The sequence below is a fragment of the Eptatretus burgeri genome, chromosome 12 (genome assembly GCF_056783735.1).
Source record: "Eptatretus burgeri isolate ZD-2024b chromosome 12, Ebu_testis_v1, whole genome shotgun sequence".
NCBI lineage: Eukaryota > Metazoa > Chordata > Myxini > Myxiniformes > Myxinidae > Eptatretus > Eptatretus burgeri.
In genome coordinates this window covers 73,490,452-73,512,030 of record NC_140972.1, presented here as the reverse complement: position 1 = coordinate 73,512,030, position 21,579 = coordinate 73,490,452, and the positions used below count along the sequence as shown (strand labels likewise).

The window sequence follows — 21,579 nt, the reverse complement described above, 5'->3', positions numbered from 1 at the left end:
AATGGGTTTTCAAAGAAAAGGTAAAAATTAAATCAAGTCTGTATTCAAAAGTACTTTAACACTTGCAAAGTATAAACTCAGGTTTAAAAAATAAAATAAAATATTAATCATTACTTATCTTGGATACGAAACACATCATTGCCTTGCAATTCAAAAAACAATTTCCAATATATTACCATTGGTTTTATTTCGGTAACATTCATGACCATTTGAGGTTATGCTAAGATGAGCAAAAGTATCTGTCCCAAGTGACGGGAAAAGTTTAAAGGTCCCATGACACTCAAAAGTACTGAAATTGCACATATATATATATATATATATATATATATATATATATATATATATATATATATATATATATATATATATATATATATATATATACATATATATATATATATATATATATATGTCATATAGGAGTTTTTCATCGTGATTTCTGATCTGATAATGTTTTTTTCACAATACTCGTTCTGTAAAATGTAAGATTAAAAAAACAAACCTCTTAGGGAACGCCCCTAAAAATTCTGCCGAAATCTACTGAACGACGCACATGAAGTAACCCACATGAAGTCATCTTCAGAACAACAAAGGCTGCATGCAAATTACTCGGGTTGGTGGTCTACGTGATTGTATTGGCTTCCTGTGCGTTTCCACATTCGATTGGTCGACTCAAACGCTTCGATCATTTCTGCTTTAAAAAAATCAAACATTTGGTTTTGAATAATGGATGACATTGACTTTGATTTGTCTGGTCGCAACAGTGAGTGTGAGAGAAATGAAGGATTTTGGTCTGAATCAGATGGAGAATTGTCGGATAACATAGTCGCGGGAGGTGAAGTTCAGGCAGCTGGAAATGGAATACGGCCTTACCAGTTCGAGCCCGAAGCAGGACAAGCAGAGGAAACTGGCGATGAAATTCCCGGCGTTCATGATGATCGGGAGGACATCGAAGGAAGACTTGGCAATAACAACTGGTTAGACTAAATCCTATTCGTAATTCAATAATGTAAATTCGACTTGCATACTGCTTAATATCAGAAATATTTTAATGAGATGACGTGACCAGCGCAGCGGACATGTTGCTCCATGGCGAATGAATCGCAAGCAAGGCCAGCTCATATCATCGGCCGTATCTCTCCGCACATAAAACGAAGCAATCTCGCTGTCCGGATACGATGAAAACTTGTGTGCAGAACACACCTTGTGACACAATTGTCAAGAGTAGTCTGATAAATCTGACGTTCTGTTGCATTTTTATTTATTTTATTCCTACTGTCATCATGTAGCGCCAGTAGAAAACAATGAAGAAAAGAGAATAATAAAAGAAAGCTACAGCACGTCAGATTTATCGGACTAGTCGGACGGACGACGGATTTATCGGACTAGTCTAGACTCCAGAGTTGACAAGTAACTTGTATTAGCATGCACACAATGTATAAGTCAATGCGTAAGAGTCCCGAGGCTATGAGGCTGTGTAATAGGACAGATAAATGTGTCTTTCATAGTTGTGCCAACATATTTTTCCCTGTTCATTTATTACAGCATTTTGGCTAAATGTTAATGAATAGCAAGCCAATGGAAGCAGTATCTTCACTTTAGAATAAACCCATGTATGCCGAGTGTGGCCATACCTGGCTTGCGTATGTGGAATCGTACCTATCCCAGCAGGCTGGTTTCAACGAACAATTCAATAAGCTGCAAAATGTGGGTGCAGGTTTTTCACATTGTTTGATTTTAAAATTATCTCCTTGCACCTTGAAATGATGCAATATTAATCTTTAGTATTTCACTTGTATGTCCCTGTAAGTTTCTTTTTAATGGAAAGGTTCAACAGTTACATTTTATATTTTGTGGACATGGTATAGCCCTTTATTGTGCATACAAGTATTGGATTTGTACAGGACTACGACAAGGTAGTAAAGGGATAAATAATTGCCTCGTGATTGTTGTGCATACACGGCTCAGAAGCAGAATTTCTTTTCCGCGAAACAATCACAGGAATTAAGACGATCAGTGAGATAGCAAACACATGTGCATAATGCATTTGTACGTACTTTATACGGCGCGCGACGTCTAATCAATCGACTCTGAGCGAGTCGCGTTCTGGAGATGACATCAACGGTCACGTGACCTGCGGTTCGCTGAACTCCACTTTTTTGAGGGGCGGGGTATAGCAAGTTGTGAAAAGCACCAGGAATGTTCGAAATATTGGTCTAATTATCCCATTGTTGATTTAAAAAAGAAGCATGGGTGATTTCTTCACTAGGAAGGTCAAGTTAATATATAAATAACCAGAAACTTTTGAGTGTCATGGGACCTTTAAGATAATCTATCAATTAAAATTATTTCATGGACTTTAAAAAGGTTAATTGTGTTGCAATCAATAAATGCAGCCTTTTCAACTTGAGACTAATTGGTCATCCTGTTTGTCAAAAATTGCTACATTGGTCACTTTGGCCTCAAAACGGCCTCAGAGGATAGTGCAGGCCACATTGGCCATGTTACTTCCTGCACAAAGTTGGAGCTTTACCTCGAGTATGGTGTTTTGAGCCTTAAAGATGTGGCCATGCATAAGGAACAGAGGGAGAGAGGAGAGGGGAGAGGGGAGAAGACAGAGGGGGGGGAGGGAGAGAGAGAGAGAGAGAGAGAGAGAGAGAGAGAGACAGAGAGAGAGAGAGAGACAGAGAGAGAGAGAGAGAGACAGAGAGAGAGAGACAGAGAGAGAGAGACAGAGAGAGAGAGAGACAGAGAGACAGAGAGAGAGACAGAGACAGAGACAGAGACAGAGACAGAGACACAGAGAGACAGAGAGACAGAGAGACAGAGAGACAGAGAGAGAGACAGAGACAGAGAGAGAGAGAGAGAGAGAGAGAGAGAGAGAGAGAGAGAGAGAGAGAGAGAGAGAGAGAGAGAGAGAGAGAGAGAGAGAGAGAGAGAGAGAGACAGAGACAGAGACAGAGACAGAGACAGAGACATAGACAGAGACAGAGACAGAGACAGAGACAGAGAGAGAGAGAGAGAGAGAGAGAGAGAGAGAGAGAGAGAGAGAGAGAGAGAGAGAGAGAGAGAGAGAGAGAGAGAGAGAGAGAGAGAGAGAGAGAGAGAGAGAGAGAGAGAGAGAGACACACACAGAGGAACAGAGGGACAGAGGGACAGAGAGACAGAGAGACAGAGAGACAGAGCGAGACACACATACACTACCATGCTTATATTATATTTGCATAGAATACATCCATCTGACCATAATAATTTACCACCTTTGCACCCAGAGATGCATATCTGAACGACATTCAATTACGATTTCATTCTGAATGTTACAACATCACAGAAGCACTTGTGCGTTGCTGATGCTGTGCCCCCAAACATTAGAACAGCAATTTTAAATTTTGTCAGGGTATCATCACACATACAACAGCCTATTCTTTTCAAAAGGTACAATATTTTGCTCGAATCACTCAGAATTCAACGTTGATTATACTTTTTTTTTTAAATTCCAACATTATATAAACTCTAAAATGCAAGGGGATGCCATGATAACATTCGCTTTCCAATTCTCTGCACAAATGACTGACCGCCAAGATGCGTAAAGCAGTCGAGTCGGATTCCGGGCACATTTCCGGATTGAAGTACAATGCAGATAATTGCTGTGATATCATACAGCACAAACCCTAATTGTGCATGCCATGCTGCCTGTTAATTTGCCATAATGAGCCTGATCAGCTTGGCACACTGTGGAAAATTACAAACTGCAGGGTGGTTATTTCACCGTTTCTCTTTATAGTTCAAGATGCGGACGTTGATTTTATTTATGCTTGCGTTTGGAATTTGTTTGATAAGAATTGTCCTGTCCGAAAGCAGTAAAAAAAAAAAAAAATTCCATGAAAAATTAAGAACATAAACATCATGGTATTAAAGTAGTCATCTGTTAAAGTAGCAGCTCAATTCCACATTTAGTATATTATTCTACTTGTGAACAAATGGAGTGTTTGAAGAAGCCTCCTCAATGAAAAAAGGGAAGCTGCATTTGCAAAATAAGAATGGGAAGGGTTTAAGGGAGGATGGGAGGGGAGAATTGGGGGGGGGGTAAAGAGGAGTGTGAATGACATCAGCAGTGGTGTGTTTAATTGGCGTGAACAAGACACAGCATTCCAACAGGAACACTTTAACAAAAGAAAAAAAGAAGAAGAATTGGCAGGAACACAATCGGAAAGCCGAAAGATCATGAGGGTGGTGGTGGAGGTGGATTGAAGGAGGGACAAAGACTCCAATAAGGATAAAAGATAAGCTGTCCAATGTAAAGGAGAATAAGGATAATATCTCACAATTTGAGGACAAAAATGTTCTTGCTTTTGGAAGGATATAAAGCATGAACAAGAGTGAAATAAGGTACTCTTTGGACAAGCATTGCTTTCAAACCAAATAAATCATCATCACTGTATACAATACCAATCTATCCCACAAAAAAAAGATTTAATTACACCTGGAATAAACTCAAGTCAGAAGAGTACGATGCACAAATAGAATAAATATTGTTAGTTTTATGAACTGAATCCATGGTCCACAAAATAGGTTTTTAATCTCCTGGGTGGATCCTGAGGATTGTCAAGTTAACATATGGATGTAACGTGCGTGAAGTGGACGAGTAGTATAGCCTAGGCCCGAGAGGTATGTTCACTCACCTCTGAACTGCAGAGCCTGGGTTTGAATCTCGACCCAGATATAAAGTGTCACCATGGTGTTCCGCATGCAGGTCGAGACGTCAACGTGTGTGCCGTCCATCGAAAGGAGATGTAAAGCTGAGGGACGCAACTGCCGGCACTGGATGTGAGTATTCTCAAAGAGTAGGCGAGTTATCACCAGCACAAATGATAAATTCCAAATTCCTGCCAGTCAAATGTCAGGCCTGGCCAGCCGGATCCAGGAAGACATTGGCCAGACCCATTCCCCCCCAGCCGACGCGACAAGGCGGTGGGAATAACTTGTACAGTTCAAGAAGAAGAAGAATGTGGGTGAAGGGTATAAGAATTGTGGCTATATCATCAAAAGACTGGACAAATCAACGAGAACATAACCAAGAAGGTGGGATGGTTAAACTGCTTCAAATAATAAGAGAATGTAGAAAACCTTTGTGACTGCTAACGTTGTGTGCGAGGCAAGGAACGCAAGATCTCTTTAGTAGCAGTCAACAACATAAAGAAAAGGATTACTTGGTGAGCGTTTATTAAATTGCTAATCTTTCAAGAGAGGACTTCTTTATAACCAGTTTGTCAAAACTGTATTCATCGCCTGATTGCACAAACAGCATTTGGTTTGGAATGGACGGGACGAGTGGATAGGGGCAAGGAGGGGGTTTAAAAGTTAATGACCAAACTCCCAAAAGTCCCACAGAAAGACAAGTCTCCTTTGTGCACACGTCTTCTTGGGTCCTTTGGGGCGCCAAGTAAAAGCCTGCTCACAGTGTTTAGGCAGGCCCAGAGCCTGTGGCTCTCCTTGTTGCTATGTACGTGAGGGATCAACCGTCTCTGGGAATTGGCTGCGAAACGGGCGGGTGCAAAGAGTTGGAGAGCGGACAAGAAGGTATAGCGATGAAGAGCCGGCTGGAGGGGCACCAAAAGTTTGTCAAATCAAAGGGTTGTTCTTGCATTATGCAGGTAACAGTTACAAACCTGAGTGCTCGATCTCTCTCTCTCTCTCTCTCTCACCCACTACAAGAAATCGAGGCCTCCTGGTGTGTGGGCAATCCTGAGGTCTCCACGGCAACCGCGTCCGTGGGAATTGGCCGTGTCTTTGGTTGGGGAGGCTAACAAGACCTGCCACCCTCTCACAGGCACACGATTTCTATAGGTCACCAGTTCGACTGTACATCAAGCCCCGTTTAAATACAAAAAGGGAAGGGAAATCGGAAACAGACGATCACCTTACAAGAACTAAAAAAGGCTGCAGGATCATATCGCACGCAGTCAAGAGCCAGAGTTATGTTAGCAGTTTGTGGAAATGCTCTGAGAGTAACAAACCAATGTTTGTATTCCTTTTAACAAGATGCTTCTCCACTTTAGAAAAAAAAAATCTTTCTTTGTGAAATGAAATCAATCAACACGATTTCATAGACAATTTCCTGAAGGTGGATTCGATTTAACAGGCCCGACTTCACTTAATTTAGCTGAAGTACAACTGTGAGCCAGATAAACAAACATCATGATATATTGAATGTCAATCACATGCATTGCAATTTGGCAGTTTTATTGCCTCCAAGTGTTGATTCATTGTGCGTGTGGAGAATTATTCAGATACAAGCCTGGCTTTGAATCGTTAATGTGCAAGCCTGCGTCCTCCCGTGTGCACCGCAAGGCCGTTAGCTTGGAGTACACTCCGTTTAGACACAGCACACCGGCCCACCTGTTCAATGCATCAACATAGCACAAACAGAGACAACGGTTTCCCAAAAAATAAAATCGGAGGATACCTACTGGCTGAAGCAGAAAACGTGTTTGGAGGAATGCCACACTTCAGCAAAGATTGATATGAAGCAAAGCATTTCGAAATGCAAGTGGGGGTTTCAGAGGGTACTGAAATGCTGTGTGTTGCTACTCCCAAAGTAATGTTTGCAAACATAGGGAAGTCAAAATTTAGATTATGTCATTGATAATTTGAGCTCGGTCACGAGGAGTACGTTACGTCTAAACAGCTTGCTGACAGCGTCACACAGCTCAGACGGTCTGTGGAGGAGGAAAAAAAAATGTTAAATATGGCATGTAGAATGTAAAAGCATCACAGCTTGGATGCAAACATCAATATTGTCTGCTGTGAACTGTACGGTGAAGACTCATTCCTCAGACCATATTGCATGTTTCTTGTATGCGATCTCATTTCCAGAGATCCATACATTTTAAACAAAATACAGACAAGTCAAGAAGCGTGAAGACCGAATCGTGCACAGAAAGACTCGAGTCGATCGTACTTGCTGATCCCACAGGTAAGTTCATAAGCTCTGAAGACATCACAGCGAGTAAAAGGATGGCACGACAACAGTGAAATGACTGCGGTAATTTCTCACTGCAACAACGACTGCATCGCATTCACGTGCTGAAGAGATTAGTAGGCTTAGCGTGACTTAGACGCAACTCTGTGCAATTGACACCGGACTTTTGGGACCATAAAGGCGCATGGAGTGAGAATGATGAGATTTCGGCACCTTTTAGGGGGCACGACCAGCATGCAGATCTCAGCTTCACACATGGTGGAATTAGTACAGCGTTAAACTAGACATGTCGCAGCATTAGACAAATGGCTATGGCAGTTTTTATCTTTTTCAGGTGATTCATCAAGTAGTCTCCTTTCAGCTTTTCACTTCACCCACCACAAATAATGCCAATGAGGAAAGAGTTACATATTACAAGGAAAAAAAAAGGAGAACAAATTGAAAATCTTTGTGAATGTTGCATCATGGTCATATCAATTAGGTTTTATAATGCCATAAAGTTTATAAAGTTTATTATTTCAACCTTTCTTGATGATTGCCATGCTGTTAGCATGATAAAAGCAACGCCTGCATTTTAACCCTTTACGTGCATGTATGTGAAGTGTTAAACCAAGAGTATACAGCTTTCATAATAAGGGTTTAGGAGGGAGGGAGGGACTGGGATTAAGTGAAGAGCCTGTTTAGACAAAGCCACATCATAGTTCTACATTAGATATGGCTGTTCTTTAATATTAACAACTTTCCAACATAAAGTAGTCCTCTTCCAACTCTTCTTCTTCTTCTTTCGGCTGCTCCCATTAGGGGTCGCCACAGCGGATCATCCGTATGATCCGCATAGTGATTTGGCACATGTTTTATGCCGGATGCCCTTCCTGACACAACCCTGGTCGCCTCTTATGACACAGGGATATGGTACACCTATTTTAAGCGGGGTATACACCGGCCCAGTATACTGGTACTCATTTCGCCGACTTCGGAAGGATGACAGGCTGAGTTGCCTGTCATTCAGTTGTCCAACGGGGCTTGAACTCAGGACCTTTTGGATCCCAAGCCACTGCCCTAACCACTGCGCCAACACCAGGCTCCTAGTCCTCTTCCAACTATATATATATATATATATATATATATATATATATATATATATATATATATATATATATATATATATATATATATATATATATACTCCTTTTACAACTCACAGGAGTACAAGACCTCAATAATCTGGAGGTTCACCCTTAATGACCCTGTGCCAAGGACAGTGGTCTGATGCCATTAGAATGGGTGTTGGTGTGTGTGGGTGTACTCTCGAAAAAAGGTAAACATATTCAAATGAAACAAAGCGCAGTCCACACTTTCGTTCTTCCTGCCACTAAGAGCGAAGTTTCGTGATTCTGACATTTGTCGTCTCAGTGCTCCAATAGACAAGATGGCAGAGGGCAGCACAACGTTTTCGGTGCTGTCAAGCGTGAAGCACTGGAGATGAGAGATGGGATGACTGACTGTGAATGAGATGAGATGATCGTTGGGTGCACCGTTATGATCCTGAGAGTCAGAAAGTCAATGTAGTGCTGCCGTATGGGGAGCACTAGCCCCGACTTGGCTCTATCAGATTTTCATCTCTTCTCCAAACATAAGGAACACCTTCGTGGAGAATATTTTTTCTTCCGACGATGATGTCAAGGCCACTGTGAAGCACTGGTTAGGTCAGTAGGGCGCACAGTTCTATTGTGACAGCATCACAAAACTACTTGAGCGTTGGCAGACACATATGGACCACAGTGATGATTATGTTGAGGTAGAATAAAGATTGATCTTAGCATCTGTCTTTGTTCCATTTGAATATCTTTACGTGTTTTGGAGACAAGGGATAGGAGGCATTACTTTTCATCATGTGTTTAACACACACACATATATGTGTATATATATATATAGCAACGGCTGGCTTGGCTGCTTGGTAACAACACACCACTGCACATCCCAACAGCAGATAGAACATGAATATTTTCGTTGGAATGAAAACGTTCCTTGTTCAGACCCACACATCCACCCACAGACACAAACTCAGCTTTATGTATTGGATTAGGTGACAGTGAGACACCTTCCACAAAACTGCCATGTTTGCATATTTCCTACTCTTATTAATCTATTCTTCTTCTTCTCCCTCTCATAGTAATCAGCAGATAAACTTTCTATCCTTTGTCCCCTATATCATTTTCCCATGAGTTTTAGTACATTATAAAAAATGCTCCAATAATTAGTGCATTGCTGCAATTGCAGACATCGCTGCGTGATGACGTCATGTGTAGGGACGTCTTTTGTCATACCTCACACGGAAGCAAACACAGGATATTTTTGCTTCTAAGGCTTAAGTCACATTTGCTCTACAGAGAGGATACGGCGGCCGTATGCCCCCTGAATTGACAGAAACGTGCGGCGGCCACAGAGTTTCTGCGGTGGCCTCAGGGTGGCCCTACACCGTTTGGCTATACTTTACAGGTCGTAAGGTCGCCGTGGAATTATAGCGCGGAGTTATAACTTTTTTCATTTCTACGTTCACCGTAGCAATTCGACAAACCGAAACAAAAGAACTGTTAAAAAAAAAAATTACCCATTCGTTACCATCCGTCTGGCCGCACGTATAAAACAAATAATATAAAATGTATTATTTTAATGTATAAAACAAATAAACAATTGCAGATAAAAAAAGAAATCATGGAATCGTTTTGTTGAACAAAATTTAATCTACATTTTTGACTCATCAAAGTTGTAACCTTTTGCAGATATAACAGCGGAACATACTCGTGACTTTCTTTCTACAATGGAAATCAAATATTGTTCTGAAAGTTCTTCCCAACACTGTTGCAGAAGTTCCCACAAATGTGTTGTACTTTTAGGTTTCTTTGCTTTCACCCTTCTGTCCAGTTCATCCAAAACAAGCTCGATGGGGTTTAAGTCTGGAGATATGCTGGCCATTCCATGATTTGAAGCCTGCCGTCTTGCTCTTTTCTTGCAAGGTAGTTCTGACATAGCCTGGAGGTATGTTTTGGGTCATTGTCTTGCTGTGGGTTGAACCCCTGACCAACTAGGCGTAGAGCAGAGGGTATTGCATGGCGCTGCAAAATGCTGTGGTCGCCCTTTTGGTTCAGGGTGCCAGTCACTCTGTGCAAGTCGCCGACTGGATCCAGCAAAAGAGCCCCAGATCATCACGCTTCCTCCTCCATGTTTGACAGTTGGTGTCACAAACTGAGTAACCATCTTTTCACCTACTCGACAGCGTACAATAATCCTGCGTGATGAACCGAAGATTTCATATTTTGATTCATTGGTCCATAAGACCTTCTTCCAGTTTTCAGTAGTCCACTGGTGGTTTTTTCATGGCCCAGGCAAGCCTCTTTTTATAATTTTGCCATCTCAGCAATGGCTTTCTTACTGCCACTCGACCTGTCAAACCTGCAGCTCGAAGTCTTCTCTTCACAGATGAAACTGAGACTTCCTTACTTCGACCAGTATTAAGCTTTGCTTGAAGCTGCTGTCCTGTGAGCCACCTATCACGCAAGCTGTTGACTCAGAAACTTGTCTTCTGATTGTGTTGTGGCTTTGGGTTTGCCTTTGGGTTTGTGGGGTTTGGGATTGTGTTTGCAGACCTCTTCCTGTCAGAGTTTCCTCAAGTTTCGAAGTACCTTTTGATGGTGTAAGAAACTACTCACTGACACCTTGGCTTCCTTTGCAATTTCTCCAAAGGAAAGAACTACACTTTCAAGAGTTATAATGGTCTGTCTGTCTTCCTTTGTTAATTGTCTTTTTCTTGCTATTATGATAGCAATATACTACTTCCTGCAGTGCAATATTGGCCAAATAATGCTTCAGAGGGTGTAGCAACACAGTTTGTTCCAACACTGCTTTTATACAGACAGAGGGTTTGTAATTAATCAACAAAAGTTGGGACACCTGTCAGAATTGTTTGCATTCACTTTCAAGGCTTAATTTACTTCCATTGCTACAGAACAGCTGCAGTTGCTAACCCATTACTTATTCCCTGACAAAGGGCCTTTTTTAACAACTCTGAAATTTACATTATTTTTCAGTTTTTGGGAACCTAAACTTTTTTTTTTAAACCTCTGGCAGTTTACCGCTTCGCTTTGAACCATTTCAGGTTATTCACTGGACTTTAACTGCTTAAATTTCAGTAAAAACTGGAAAAATGAGGGTGTTCTAAAACTTTAGACCGGTAGTGTATATATATATATGTATATATATATATATATATATATATATATATATATATATATATATATATATATATATACAGTATATATATATATATATACAGTATATATATATATATATATATACAGTATATATATATATATATATATATATATATACTCACATACACACACACACACATACACACACACACACACACACACACACACACACACACACACACACACACACACACACACACACACACACACACACACACACACACACACATAGTTATGTTTGTGGGGTAGATGAAGGAATTTAAGAGGAAAGATAGGATCGTATAGAGATGCTTGTCCCGTGGCTGTGTAGGAGACATCTTGATGTAATTAAGAGGGGAAACTGTGAGCTTATCTTACTTGTCACCACACGGGGGTGGTGCTGTGTTAATTCGGTCAGGTTTAAGACCAATTGCCCGAGTATGTGATCGCCCTCCTGTGAACCTCCCCTATGTTTTGTATTACAAGATCGGCAATAAAGGTGCGGAACACGTCCCTAAACAACTACAAGCGGGCAGAAGCCATGCTTTCCTGGAATGTGGGTTTTCACGTGAGCAGTCCATGCCCCGGAGGAGGAGTTTGGTTCAGGTGATGTCGAGGAAGAGGGGAAGGTTGCAGAGTAATAACCAAGGGAGGTAATAATAACCAATAACCAATAACCAGTGTTGGGAGGATGTAACAGGACACGAGAGAGAAGAGGCCATGTTCGTCAGAGGGCACGGAGGATCTCACTTTGCTGCACAATTCCTATGTTCGTGCTGTGTGAATTTGCAGCATACTGATCAAGACGCTAGCCATTGACTTTCCGGCTGAGCTGTGAAGTGTGTGCATTTCTGAGGAGGGAAGGAGAGCGTGCCTCGTGGCCTCAACATGGGGCCTCAGATATTGTCTTGTCATGTGGCCCATCGTTGTGAACAGACGAGGTGCAAGAGAGGAACGGTTGGCATATTCGCTCATGAAAAGAAGCTGCACAGTGGTCTCTGAGCCTTGATGTTAATTACCGCTCACAAATTGCCCGACGTACATTCTTCCCGCTGCGAGAGGATGGCTTGGTACCATTTTTGGGCGTGTCTACGAAGTGCTTCGATTCCACGTTCCATAAGGACAATCTGGACCATCTGGACCAAGCTAAGTGCCGAAATCGAGGGGGGGGGGATCATTTTTCTTTCTTTTATCTGCCCCCTTGTGTGTATTTAAATCTGTGTGGAGGCATTTCAATTAGATTTAGATTTAGTTTACCTCACGTTTTTCTTTCATTATTACAATTTGAATTATTGACATTGTACGTATTTGATTATTGTTATTAAATTATTATTTAGTTAATTCAATTTGCTTCTGTACGTGCATTTGTGCTGTTCTGGTGCAGCGCTTAACCATCTTCCCACACGCACCATTGATCTCCGAGAAACTCGGCTGTTGACCTCCAAGGAATCACTGTTTGGCCAACTGTCCAGGTAGGGGTTAACCCCCTGGACACGACTAATATATATATATATATATATATATATATATATATATATATATATATATATATATATATATATATATCGAAACATGTGGAGTGTGACGAGCACTCCCCGGATCTCCATTTATCCGCCGAACACCTCACATGCTTTCTGGTTGAATTATTTTCATTAGTGGGAATAATTGTCTGGGTGGCAGATGGACAGTTGTTCTTTGTGGATTATGCGGTTTTACCATGTGAGACATAATCCGCGGTGATGCTCACCATAACAGTCAGGAGGTGTGTGTGTGTGTGTGTGTGTGTGTGTGTGTGTGTGTGTGTGTGTGTGTGTGTGTGTGTGTGTGTGTGTGTGTGTGTGTGTGTGTGTGTGTGTGTGTGTGTGTGTGTTTAACCAATGTTAGCATTTTGTTTGGTAAAACTGAATATCCCTCATCCCTCTCATCTATCACTTCCATTCAATGCTGCTTCAGATAATGCTTATCTTTTGCTCCATTTACATGACCAGCAAACAGTGTTTTGGAGAGCCAAGCATTCAGCAAATTTTACTACCTATGACTCAGGTCAATTTCATTTTCCTCCTGAAGATCCCCATGATACTTATCAGGCAAGACAGGAACACTACCTTGAGCTATTATTGATGATTTCAAAGTGCTTTCTTATCTTACAACCAAACACACAAAATAATACAAGACCATAACAAAGATGAAGCTGAAGGCAGGTGTTGCTATTTTCAACATCCTTTTGAAGGAAATGGAATGCACCTTCATCCTGGATGATTTAAAATAAAAATAAAAACTCTGAATGATGCAGCAAGCTGACAACGGAGCCATTGTAAAGCTTATACACGCTTTTATTTTCAGGAGCATATAAGCATCCCAAGAATAAATGGCTCTCCATTTCAGGCCAGTCCAGAATCACATGACCATCTCAGGAACACATGGACATTCCAGAAGATGATGGCCAGTACAGGAGCCCATGGTTATCCCAGGAGGTCATGGTCAGTCTCGCAATATATTGTGAACACAGAAGCACATGGCCATCTCAGGAATGTTTGGACATTCCATAAGGTCATGGACATTCAACAAGGTCAGAGACATTCCAGGAGCATATGGATGTCCCAGATGCACACTTTCATTGGTGCAAGTACTCAAAGAACAGCATGTTCAAATATGTTAAAGCATTTATAATGAGCCAAGGAACAACCAATGGTCAACCATGCCTTACCATCAACCACACAAAAAGGCTGGTATCCTGACCTGTACATTTCCTTAGCTATCACAATTTTGAACTTGGCCAGAGTGCTGGCACACAATAGCCCATTCTTTGTGAAAGGCGTCCACCAGCATATGTTATCGCAGCATGACCCAGGTTTAACATCCCATCTGACAGACAGCACACTCTTTGATGCAACTTCCTACCTCTGAAGCACCAGGATGACAAATTACAGTCAGGATTCGGGAATCAAACCAGAACTAGACAGCTCAAAGGAGAGTATGCCATCTCTGAGCTATAATACTGGCCCAAGATAAGAAAGATAAATAAAATTTTAAAGACGAAATGTATCTTTTCACTTGCACCGTTTGGCATTCCTTTGTAAACACATAACGAACAACAAATGCACTCGGTTGAGCGCATACCTTTGCCAGACTAAAGAGTTTACGTTTTATATCCCACTGATAGGCAGGATCTGCATCCAGACCTTAACCAAATTCTCATCAGCTTGTTCTTGTTACCCAGCCAACTCATCCACCAAGCTGTCATAATCCATAATCCACTCCGTATTAAATAAAAAGTTTCAAAAACGAATCCCCTTTACTACAAACCCATCGAATTACATCCAATCAGCAAGGTCATGGAATCGATTATTACAGTAGATATGAAATCCTTCCTTTTCAACAACCTCATCTCGGATCTCCATTTGGTTTTCCGACCACATCACTCTACATTGGACATGCTGCTTCTACTCACTCAACAATGGATGGAGGCCCTGAATGTGAAACATGAGATCAGGGCCATTTCACGGGACTCGTGCCTTTAATTCAGTCTTGCTCTCCAAACTCTGCCTTTGGCATCCAAGGCCAACTCCACACATGGCTTCCTGACTTCCTCTACTCTCGTAACCAATGTGTGGCTCTCAATGGTATTCTTTCATCAACTCTCCCTCTCAAGGCTGGTGTGCCCCAAGGCACGTTTCTTGGCCCAGTCCTATTCCTAACCTTCTTGAATGATCTCTATGACCCTGGAAAATCCCCTTTATCGATTTGCTGACGACTCCACCCTCTGCTCTAATATCCCTCATCCTTCAGACAGGCAGGCAGCAGCCTCTTCCCTCTCTTTAGACCTTGAAGAAAATTACAAGCTGGTCAAACACTTGGAATATCTCTTTCAATCCTGACACATCTCACACTCTTCCTATCTCCCTCCGAAAGGACCACCTCACAACCCTCCCCCTCCCACCCCCATCTACTTTCTTAACAATCCTCTTGAGGAAGTTCAGTCATTCAAACTCCTGGGTCTCACAACCAGCCATGATCTTTATTGGGCAAACCACATTTCAAAGTTGGCCACCCACTTGCTGAATGGGCATCCTCTGTTGTACATAGTCCTTCCTTGGCACTCCTGAACTCCTATTCACCTACAAGGCCTTCATCTGCAGCTCTCCCCTCTTGGCTGGCTCCCCTGCCTCACATCTTGCTCAGCTTGATACTTTAGAAACCAAGTCCTTCAAGAAAACTCATGTGATGTGATGTGTGTTTCATGTGAGTGATGTGTGTTTCAAGAAAACTCATGTGAGTTTCAAGAAAACTCATGTGATATTAGAAATCTCATGTGATGAATCTGAGCAGATAGGCCTATCACTTTGCCATCAGGACAGGCTGGTGGTCTCTCTGTCTTCTACCACCTACTTTCTGGCCATGCACCCTCTGCTCTTTCCATGCTTTGTCCTCCCCCCCCCAACTTCTGGTGGAACCCCCTTCTAATGAAACTACCTAAATCCAGAATTATTGCTCACCTCCACTCATTTGTTCCTTTTTTGTCCCCCACATATGGAACCAACTTCCACATTCTTTTCAATCTCATTCTTCCCTCCAGGCCTTCAAAACAGCTGTTCACCACCACTTATCTTCCCCCATTGAAAACCACGATCTTTTCTCTCGAATGTTCCTGCCCCCGTGAATCCACCCCAACCCCACTTCCTTCAAATTCCATGCTTTCCTTCCTGAAAGTCCCTGTAGTGTCCATCTTGTATTCCACATGTTCCCCACCCCATCTCTCTCCCTTCCACCGATCTCCTAATGCCTCTGTTCCCCACTGTTTTGTTCTTTCCTCTCCCACCCTTCTTGTCTCCTGCTCCCCTTGTTGTGTGTTGTGTGTTGTGTGTTAGCTCGTGTATGAGCCTTGACTATGTGTACAAAAAAAATCTCAGATCATCCCCAATCCCAATGAACTTTTCTACCCTCATTAACCCAACCCACCCACTTACCCCCCCCCACCCTTCACCCCATCCCAAGCACTTCTTACAAATTTCCAGTTTGCATCCTGAGTTTCCTTCTGTATCAATTTTGCCTATTTTTGCTATGCATCCTCCCCACCACCCTTTCCTCCCCACACCCATTGTTTGTGCAAGTCTGCCTTTATCATCGCCTTCAACTCCGCTGTTGGTGTTTCCCCCTTTCTCAAATGTTCCTTTTGCCCTGTTGCATCCTGATCCATTCAGTGTACTAATTAAAGTTCTTCCACGAGCCCAGACTATATGAAGACAAAAAAAAAAAAAAAAATCTGTTCACAACTTTCTGAGATGATTATGCTATCCAGTACTGTACTAAAAATTGTTTTTGCCCCACCTTTCAATGGTGAAGAATCACTTCAAAAATTCTCATATCCAGATCCTGATATTCACCAAAATATCAAAAATTCCTCCTTGTCACACACCCAACCTGTCTACCAAGTTTCTGTATACAATATACATGCACAATCTCCTCCATGAGCATTAGATCACTGGATTAAAAATAAATAAATAAAAGATCAGGGATGTTTTACATCTTTTAAGATAACTATGTCAGGGAAAGGGGTTTCGAATTTGGCTACGGTGCCGAGAGGTTTTGAACCCACGACCGACTCGGTTCACACGAATAAACGCTGATAAAACGGTCAATAGAAAATAGCAATCTATTGCTGTATTATTTGGTTGTAATAGTACTTTATTGTAATGTGTATGGTGTGAGAGCATCTCATGGCAAATAACAGTTTAAAATATTAATTGTAAAATCATATTATCTCATTTTACGAAGGAAAAAGACCGATTACTATACCTCACTTACAAAAAAAACATTTCTCCCCTCACCACGTTTCAATATATCTCATTTATTGAAGGAGATTGCTGCCGATTGTAAAGACGGCGTGAAAAAAAAAAAATCAAAACAGGAAATTAGACAAAAACTACCTCATGATAAACAAGCATGTTTGGCATATCCAAATTGTTCTTTCTCTCCCGAAAAATATTCACAATCATCGCATCAACACCAAATCCTACAGTCTTCTCACTCAGCTATCGCTTACTGGCACAAGAATAGACAAGAACAGACAGATGCTGACGAGATTCTGGAAGAAGACTGCTACACTCCGCAAAAATGACCTGCCAAGCGCAAACAGCATCATCGAGGTTCACAGCTGTTTCCAACTTGCCAGTTTTGTTTCAAGTATCAAACATATCTTCTGGATTTTGACACATTGCATGTAAACGCAAAGCAGCCGGTTGACTCCGGTACGACCGTCCCTCATTCTCGAATTCGAAGACGCGATTCACCGTGCATACCAAGATGTTGCAAGAAAAACGGTAGGCCTACATTATCTGGTATTGAAATGCAGACCTTGGCATTTCAATTTCACTTCTGCAAGCAATCTGCATGCCCATGGTGTGGGTTTGCTCCCAGTGGATTAATACCAAGGCCATTAGCTAGGCCCCATCCATGCAAGGTTAATGAGAATGAATCCCATCACATAGTTTCCCCCCATTGGACTGTCAAAGCAGAAAGGGGAAGAGTGCGAGTTTACGGAGAAAGGATTGCTCGAGGTTTCATCAGACAGATGAGACCATCAGGGAGACAAGGTTGGCAGACAACAAAAAGTGGTTACATACACAAGACAAAATTAACACCAAAAACGACGAACTCATGAATGATCAATGTTAATAGAATTTGACAATAATCAAAGTTTCCCCAACTCTGCATTGATATAATTTGTAAAATGTCTCAGAAACAAGCAGCATGCTAAATTCATAGGACCTAGGAGAGAGGCAGCAGGTGTGTTTAGCACGCTGTTTAAGTGACGACCATAATCGGTATTCTTATTGCTCTCTCGGTATTGAAGTCATTCAGGAAGGCAAAAGACACTTATAATTGGTTCTTAACAATGTCAATCATCTCAGTGGGAAACTAAACTATTTGCAAATGAAGCATTTCGATATCGCTCAATCCTGGTTATGCGGTCCATTTGTGACTCGAGACAATAATGAACGACGACAACATATCGATTTCATGATTGGAACCGCCATCATTTGTATTGCTTTTCTTCCTGCAAGGTACATAGTGAGGAACATCCACCACCTCATCAATGTTCAAACCACAAGGATCTGACGAGGTCTTCGAGGTTGTAGCTTCGCATTTTGAACAAGGCAATCAAATCACATTCGGCAAACGGAAAACCTGAAGCAACCACAAAGTTCTTGCAACCACTTGCATCGCATAATCTATTGCATTAAACTGCTTGTTGTGTAATAAATAACTCTCAAAAGATCTCTCACCACACAGCACACAGCAAACTTGAACCGTTTCAGAAAAGCAGAATAAATTCCAAGCACATAATGACATGTGGCACCGTTTCATGTCTTTTTCTTTTTTTATGGTTTTGCCGAAGACCAAATTTCCAAGATCAGTCGACTGAAGAAGAGGAAGGACAATCCTTTATGCACACATACCATTTTTGCTGTCAAGTCAAACAGAAATAAAGGAAAAGATAAGATTGTTGATTAGGGGTGGGGTTGTAGGAATGAAGGAAAAACTCGAATGATTGGAGAGAGACAAGATGTTGACATTGGAAAAGGATTCCCAAAATCATAAAGCAGGGTTATCACTTACAGTCGCATGAGGTTTGCATTTCCAGTGAACAGGAGCTCAGGAAGAACCTGAAGTCGGTTTCTGTTCAGCCGACTAAGAAAACAAAAAATACAAAAAAACAAACAAAATAAATCCTGTTGTCCAGAGGATACCAAATTATGAAAACAATACGAAAGTTAAGCATTGAAGGAAGCTATTTGGCCCATCATGCCTGTGCCATATCCACATGTGAGCTCTACAACCTACAGCGGATGGCACAAATTATTCTGACAACCCTGAGCAGGGAGTTCGGCCAAAGGCCTAGCTTACTCTCTGAAATACACTACGAGATATTAAACGTCCATGACCTAAATGCAGATGGGACAGCCTGCTTTTCATCCCCATCTTAATAAGCAGCATACTCCAAGATATTGCGCCCCCTGCTGGCATTTAATCAAAATATCAGTTGCTCGGTTCAACCTCCTTGTGAATGAAACCAGAATAGACAGATCAATGTAAATCACAGCAACTAGCCTAACTTACTACACTACCCCGAGAATGTCCGTTTAAAATATTAGTTCAGGAAAGGCAGGGGACACGAAAAATATAATTCAAGAAGTGAGGTCAAAAGTTAATCTTGGTGATTTTTATAGTGCTTAAGGGCAAAGTAAATTCATACCATATTGCTGAAGCATTTATGAGGGGCAATGCTAAGGCTGCTTTGAGACGTTATCCTGACTGCTGGTCCAGCAGTCCGGTAGTGATCGTGCATTCATCAACCAACCTTTGACCCTAGCGATTTCCATTAAAAAAAAAAACGAATCATTGCCCTGAACCTCACCAAATGTCATGAAAGCCCAATTATAATGCCCGATCATGGATCTGTGAAGCTACTTTAAGCAAGCTTTCATCGCGGAGTCAGGTGTGCATGGTGACATTCATTTCGGGTTGTAGGTTAAGGCCAGCTGAGCTCAGCCTCAGACAAAGGAAATGAGGCCCCGAGGTTGAGACAGAGCCAATAGCTGCTTCATGACCCTCGCAGCTCTAAAAGTATTTATCAGCTGTGGTGCTTGAGCTATGGACCTGCCAGGAAATCCCAAATGTCCAATATAACTCACAGCCGTTCCAGTTCCTTCAGATCTTTGAATGAAGCCCGTTCTATGCTGGATATTTGATTGTCCATCAGCTGTCTGTGAAAACAATGTGGACGAGGGTGAGGAAAATGTTTGAAATTATTTTATTCCAAACAAATACAAGAATGCTCATTTGCATCAACATAAGTTAAGCATACAATGACATCATAATAATATAGATCTGTTGAAATGTTGGGTCCCAAGCTAATGTACATGTACACACATGAACAAAGTTGGCATGTACGTGTACTAGAGTCAAAGTCGTTCAAAAGAAAATCTTTTAATATCACTTTTAGCATTTTAGTTTATTTAATAATCACTGATCTCTAAACCAATTAACATGACATCAGCTTTTTTTTTTTTTTTTTTTTTTTTTTTTTTGTATACCTTGGTCGAGGCTCGTATGAGAGCTAACACACAAGTCACAGCAAGGAGGCATGAGACAAGAGGGGTGGGAGTGGAAGGGACAAAACATTGGGGAACAGACACAGGTGAACTGTGGAAGGGAGAGGGATGGGGATGGGACGGGGAACATGGCGAGGAGAAGATGGACATTACAGGGACTTTCAGGAAGGAAAGCAGGAGAATTGAAGGAAGTGGGCTTGGGTGGATTATCGGGGGTAGAAAAGATCGAGGATTTGGATGGGGGAAGATAAGAGGTGGTGGTGAACAGCTGATTTGAAAGCCTGGAGGGAAGAATGGGAAAGAATAGAGTGAGGAAGTTTATTCCAAAGGCGGGAAAAAAGAGGAATGAAAGCGTGAAGATGAGCAGTGATTCGTGATTTTGGTAGTTTTACCAGAAGGGGGTTGTTGGCGGACCTTGAGCGCCCTGTGGAAATGTGGTTGGGACAAATCGCAGAGAGAGCAGGGGGGCAAGGCTGGAGAGGAGTCGGTAGAAGACAGAAAGACCACCGACCAACCTGCGGTGATTGAGTGAGAGGCCCAAAGACTCAGCTTCATTGCGGGAGATGCCAATGATCTTAAAAGCCCTGGTTTCGACAGCGTGAAGTCGAGAAAGGTGGGAGGCAGGAGCACCAGCCCAGAGGGGAGAGCAGTACTCCATCAGGCTACGGACAAAAGCTTTGTAAGTGGTCAGGAGCTCAAGAGGGCCGAGGAAGGACTTTGCACGACGGAGGATTCCCAGTCGGCGACTGGCTTTTGAGGCGAGGTTGGAAATGTGACTTTCCCAGGAAAGGTCATGGCAGATAGTGAGACCCAGAAGCTTGAAAGAAAAGACTTCTTCCAGAGGATTGTTGAGAAAGTGGATGGGGGGTTTTGTAAACGGTCCTTTCGAAGAGACATAGTGAGAGTGTGAGATTTGTGTGGATTGAAAGACATGTTCCACGTGTTGGACCAGTTTGTGATTTTATCCAGATCTGCAGTGAGCGAAGAAGCTGCTGCTTGCCGGTCTGAGGGATGACAGATGGTACGGCAGAGGGTGGAGTCATCGGCAAAGAGAAATAGAGGATTTTCCAGAGAGTCCGAGAGATCATTGATGAAAACCAGAAAAAGAACAGGGCCCAGAACGCTACCTTGAGGAACTCCAGCCTGCACAGGAAGAGGGGATGAAAGAACTCCATTTAGGGCCACACGTTGACTGCGACAGGAGAGGAAGTCTGCGAGCCATGAGTGGAGA

General features: G+C 42.0%; 1 protein-coding gene across 5 annotated transcripts in view; it reads right to left on the bottom strand.

Annotated features, from left to right (window-relative positions):
* The window catches only part of LOC147015913 (slit homolog 2 protein-like), a 628,660-nt gene that overhangs the window by 477,722 nt on the left and 129,359 nt on the right, over positions 1-21,579 (bottom strand). For all 5 annotated transcript variants that reach the window (XM_085848522.1, XM_085848524.1, XM_085848523.1 and 2 more), the window contains 2 exons: positions 19,929-20,000; positions 18,853-18,924 (listed from right to left, as the gene is read on the bottom strand). In XM_085848522.1, coding sequence (XP_085704648.1) covers positions 18,853-18,924; positions 19,929-20,000 — 144 coding nt within the window. The remainder of the gene's footprint in view (positions 1-18,852; positions 18,925-19,928; positions 20,001-21,579) is intronic.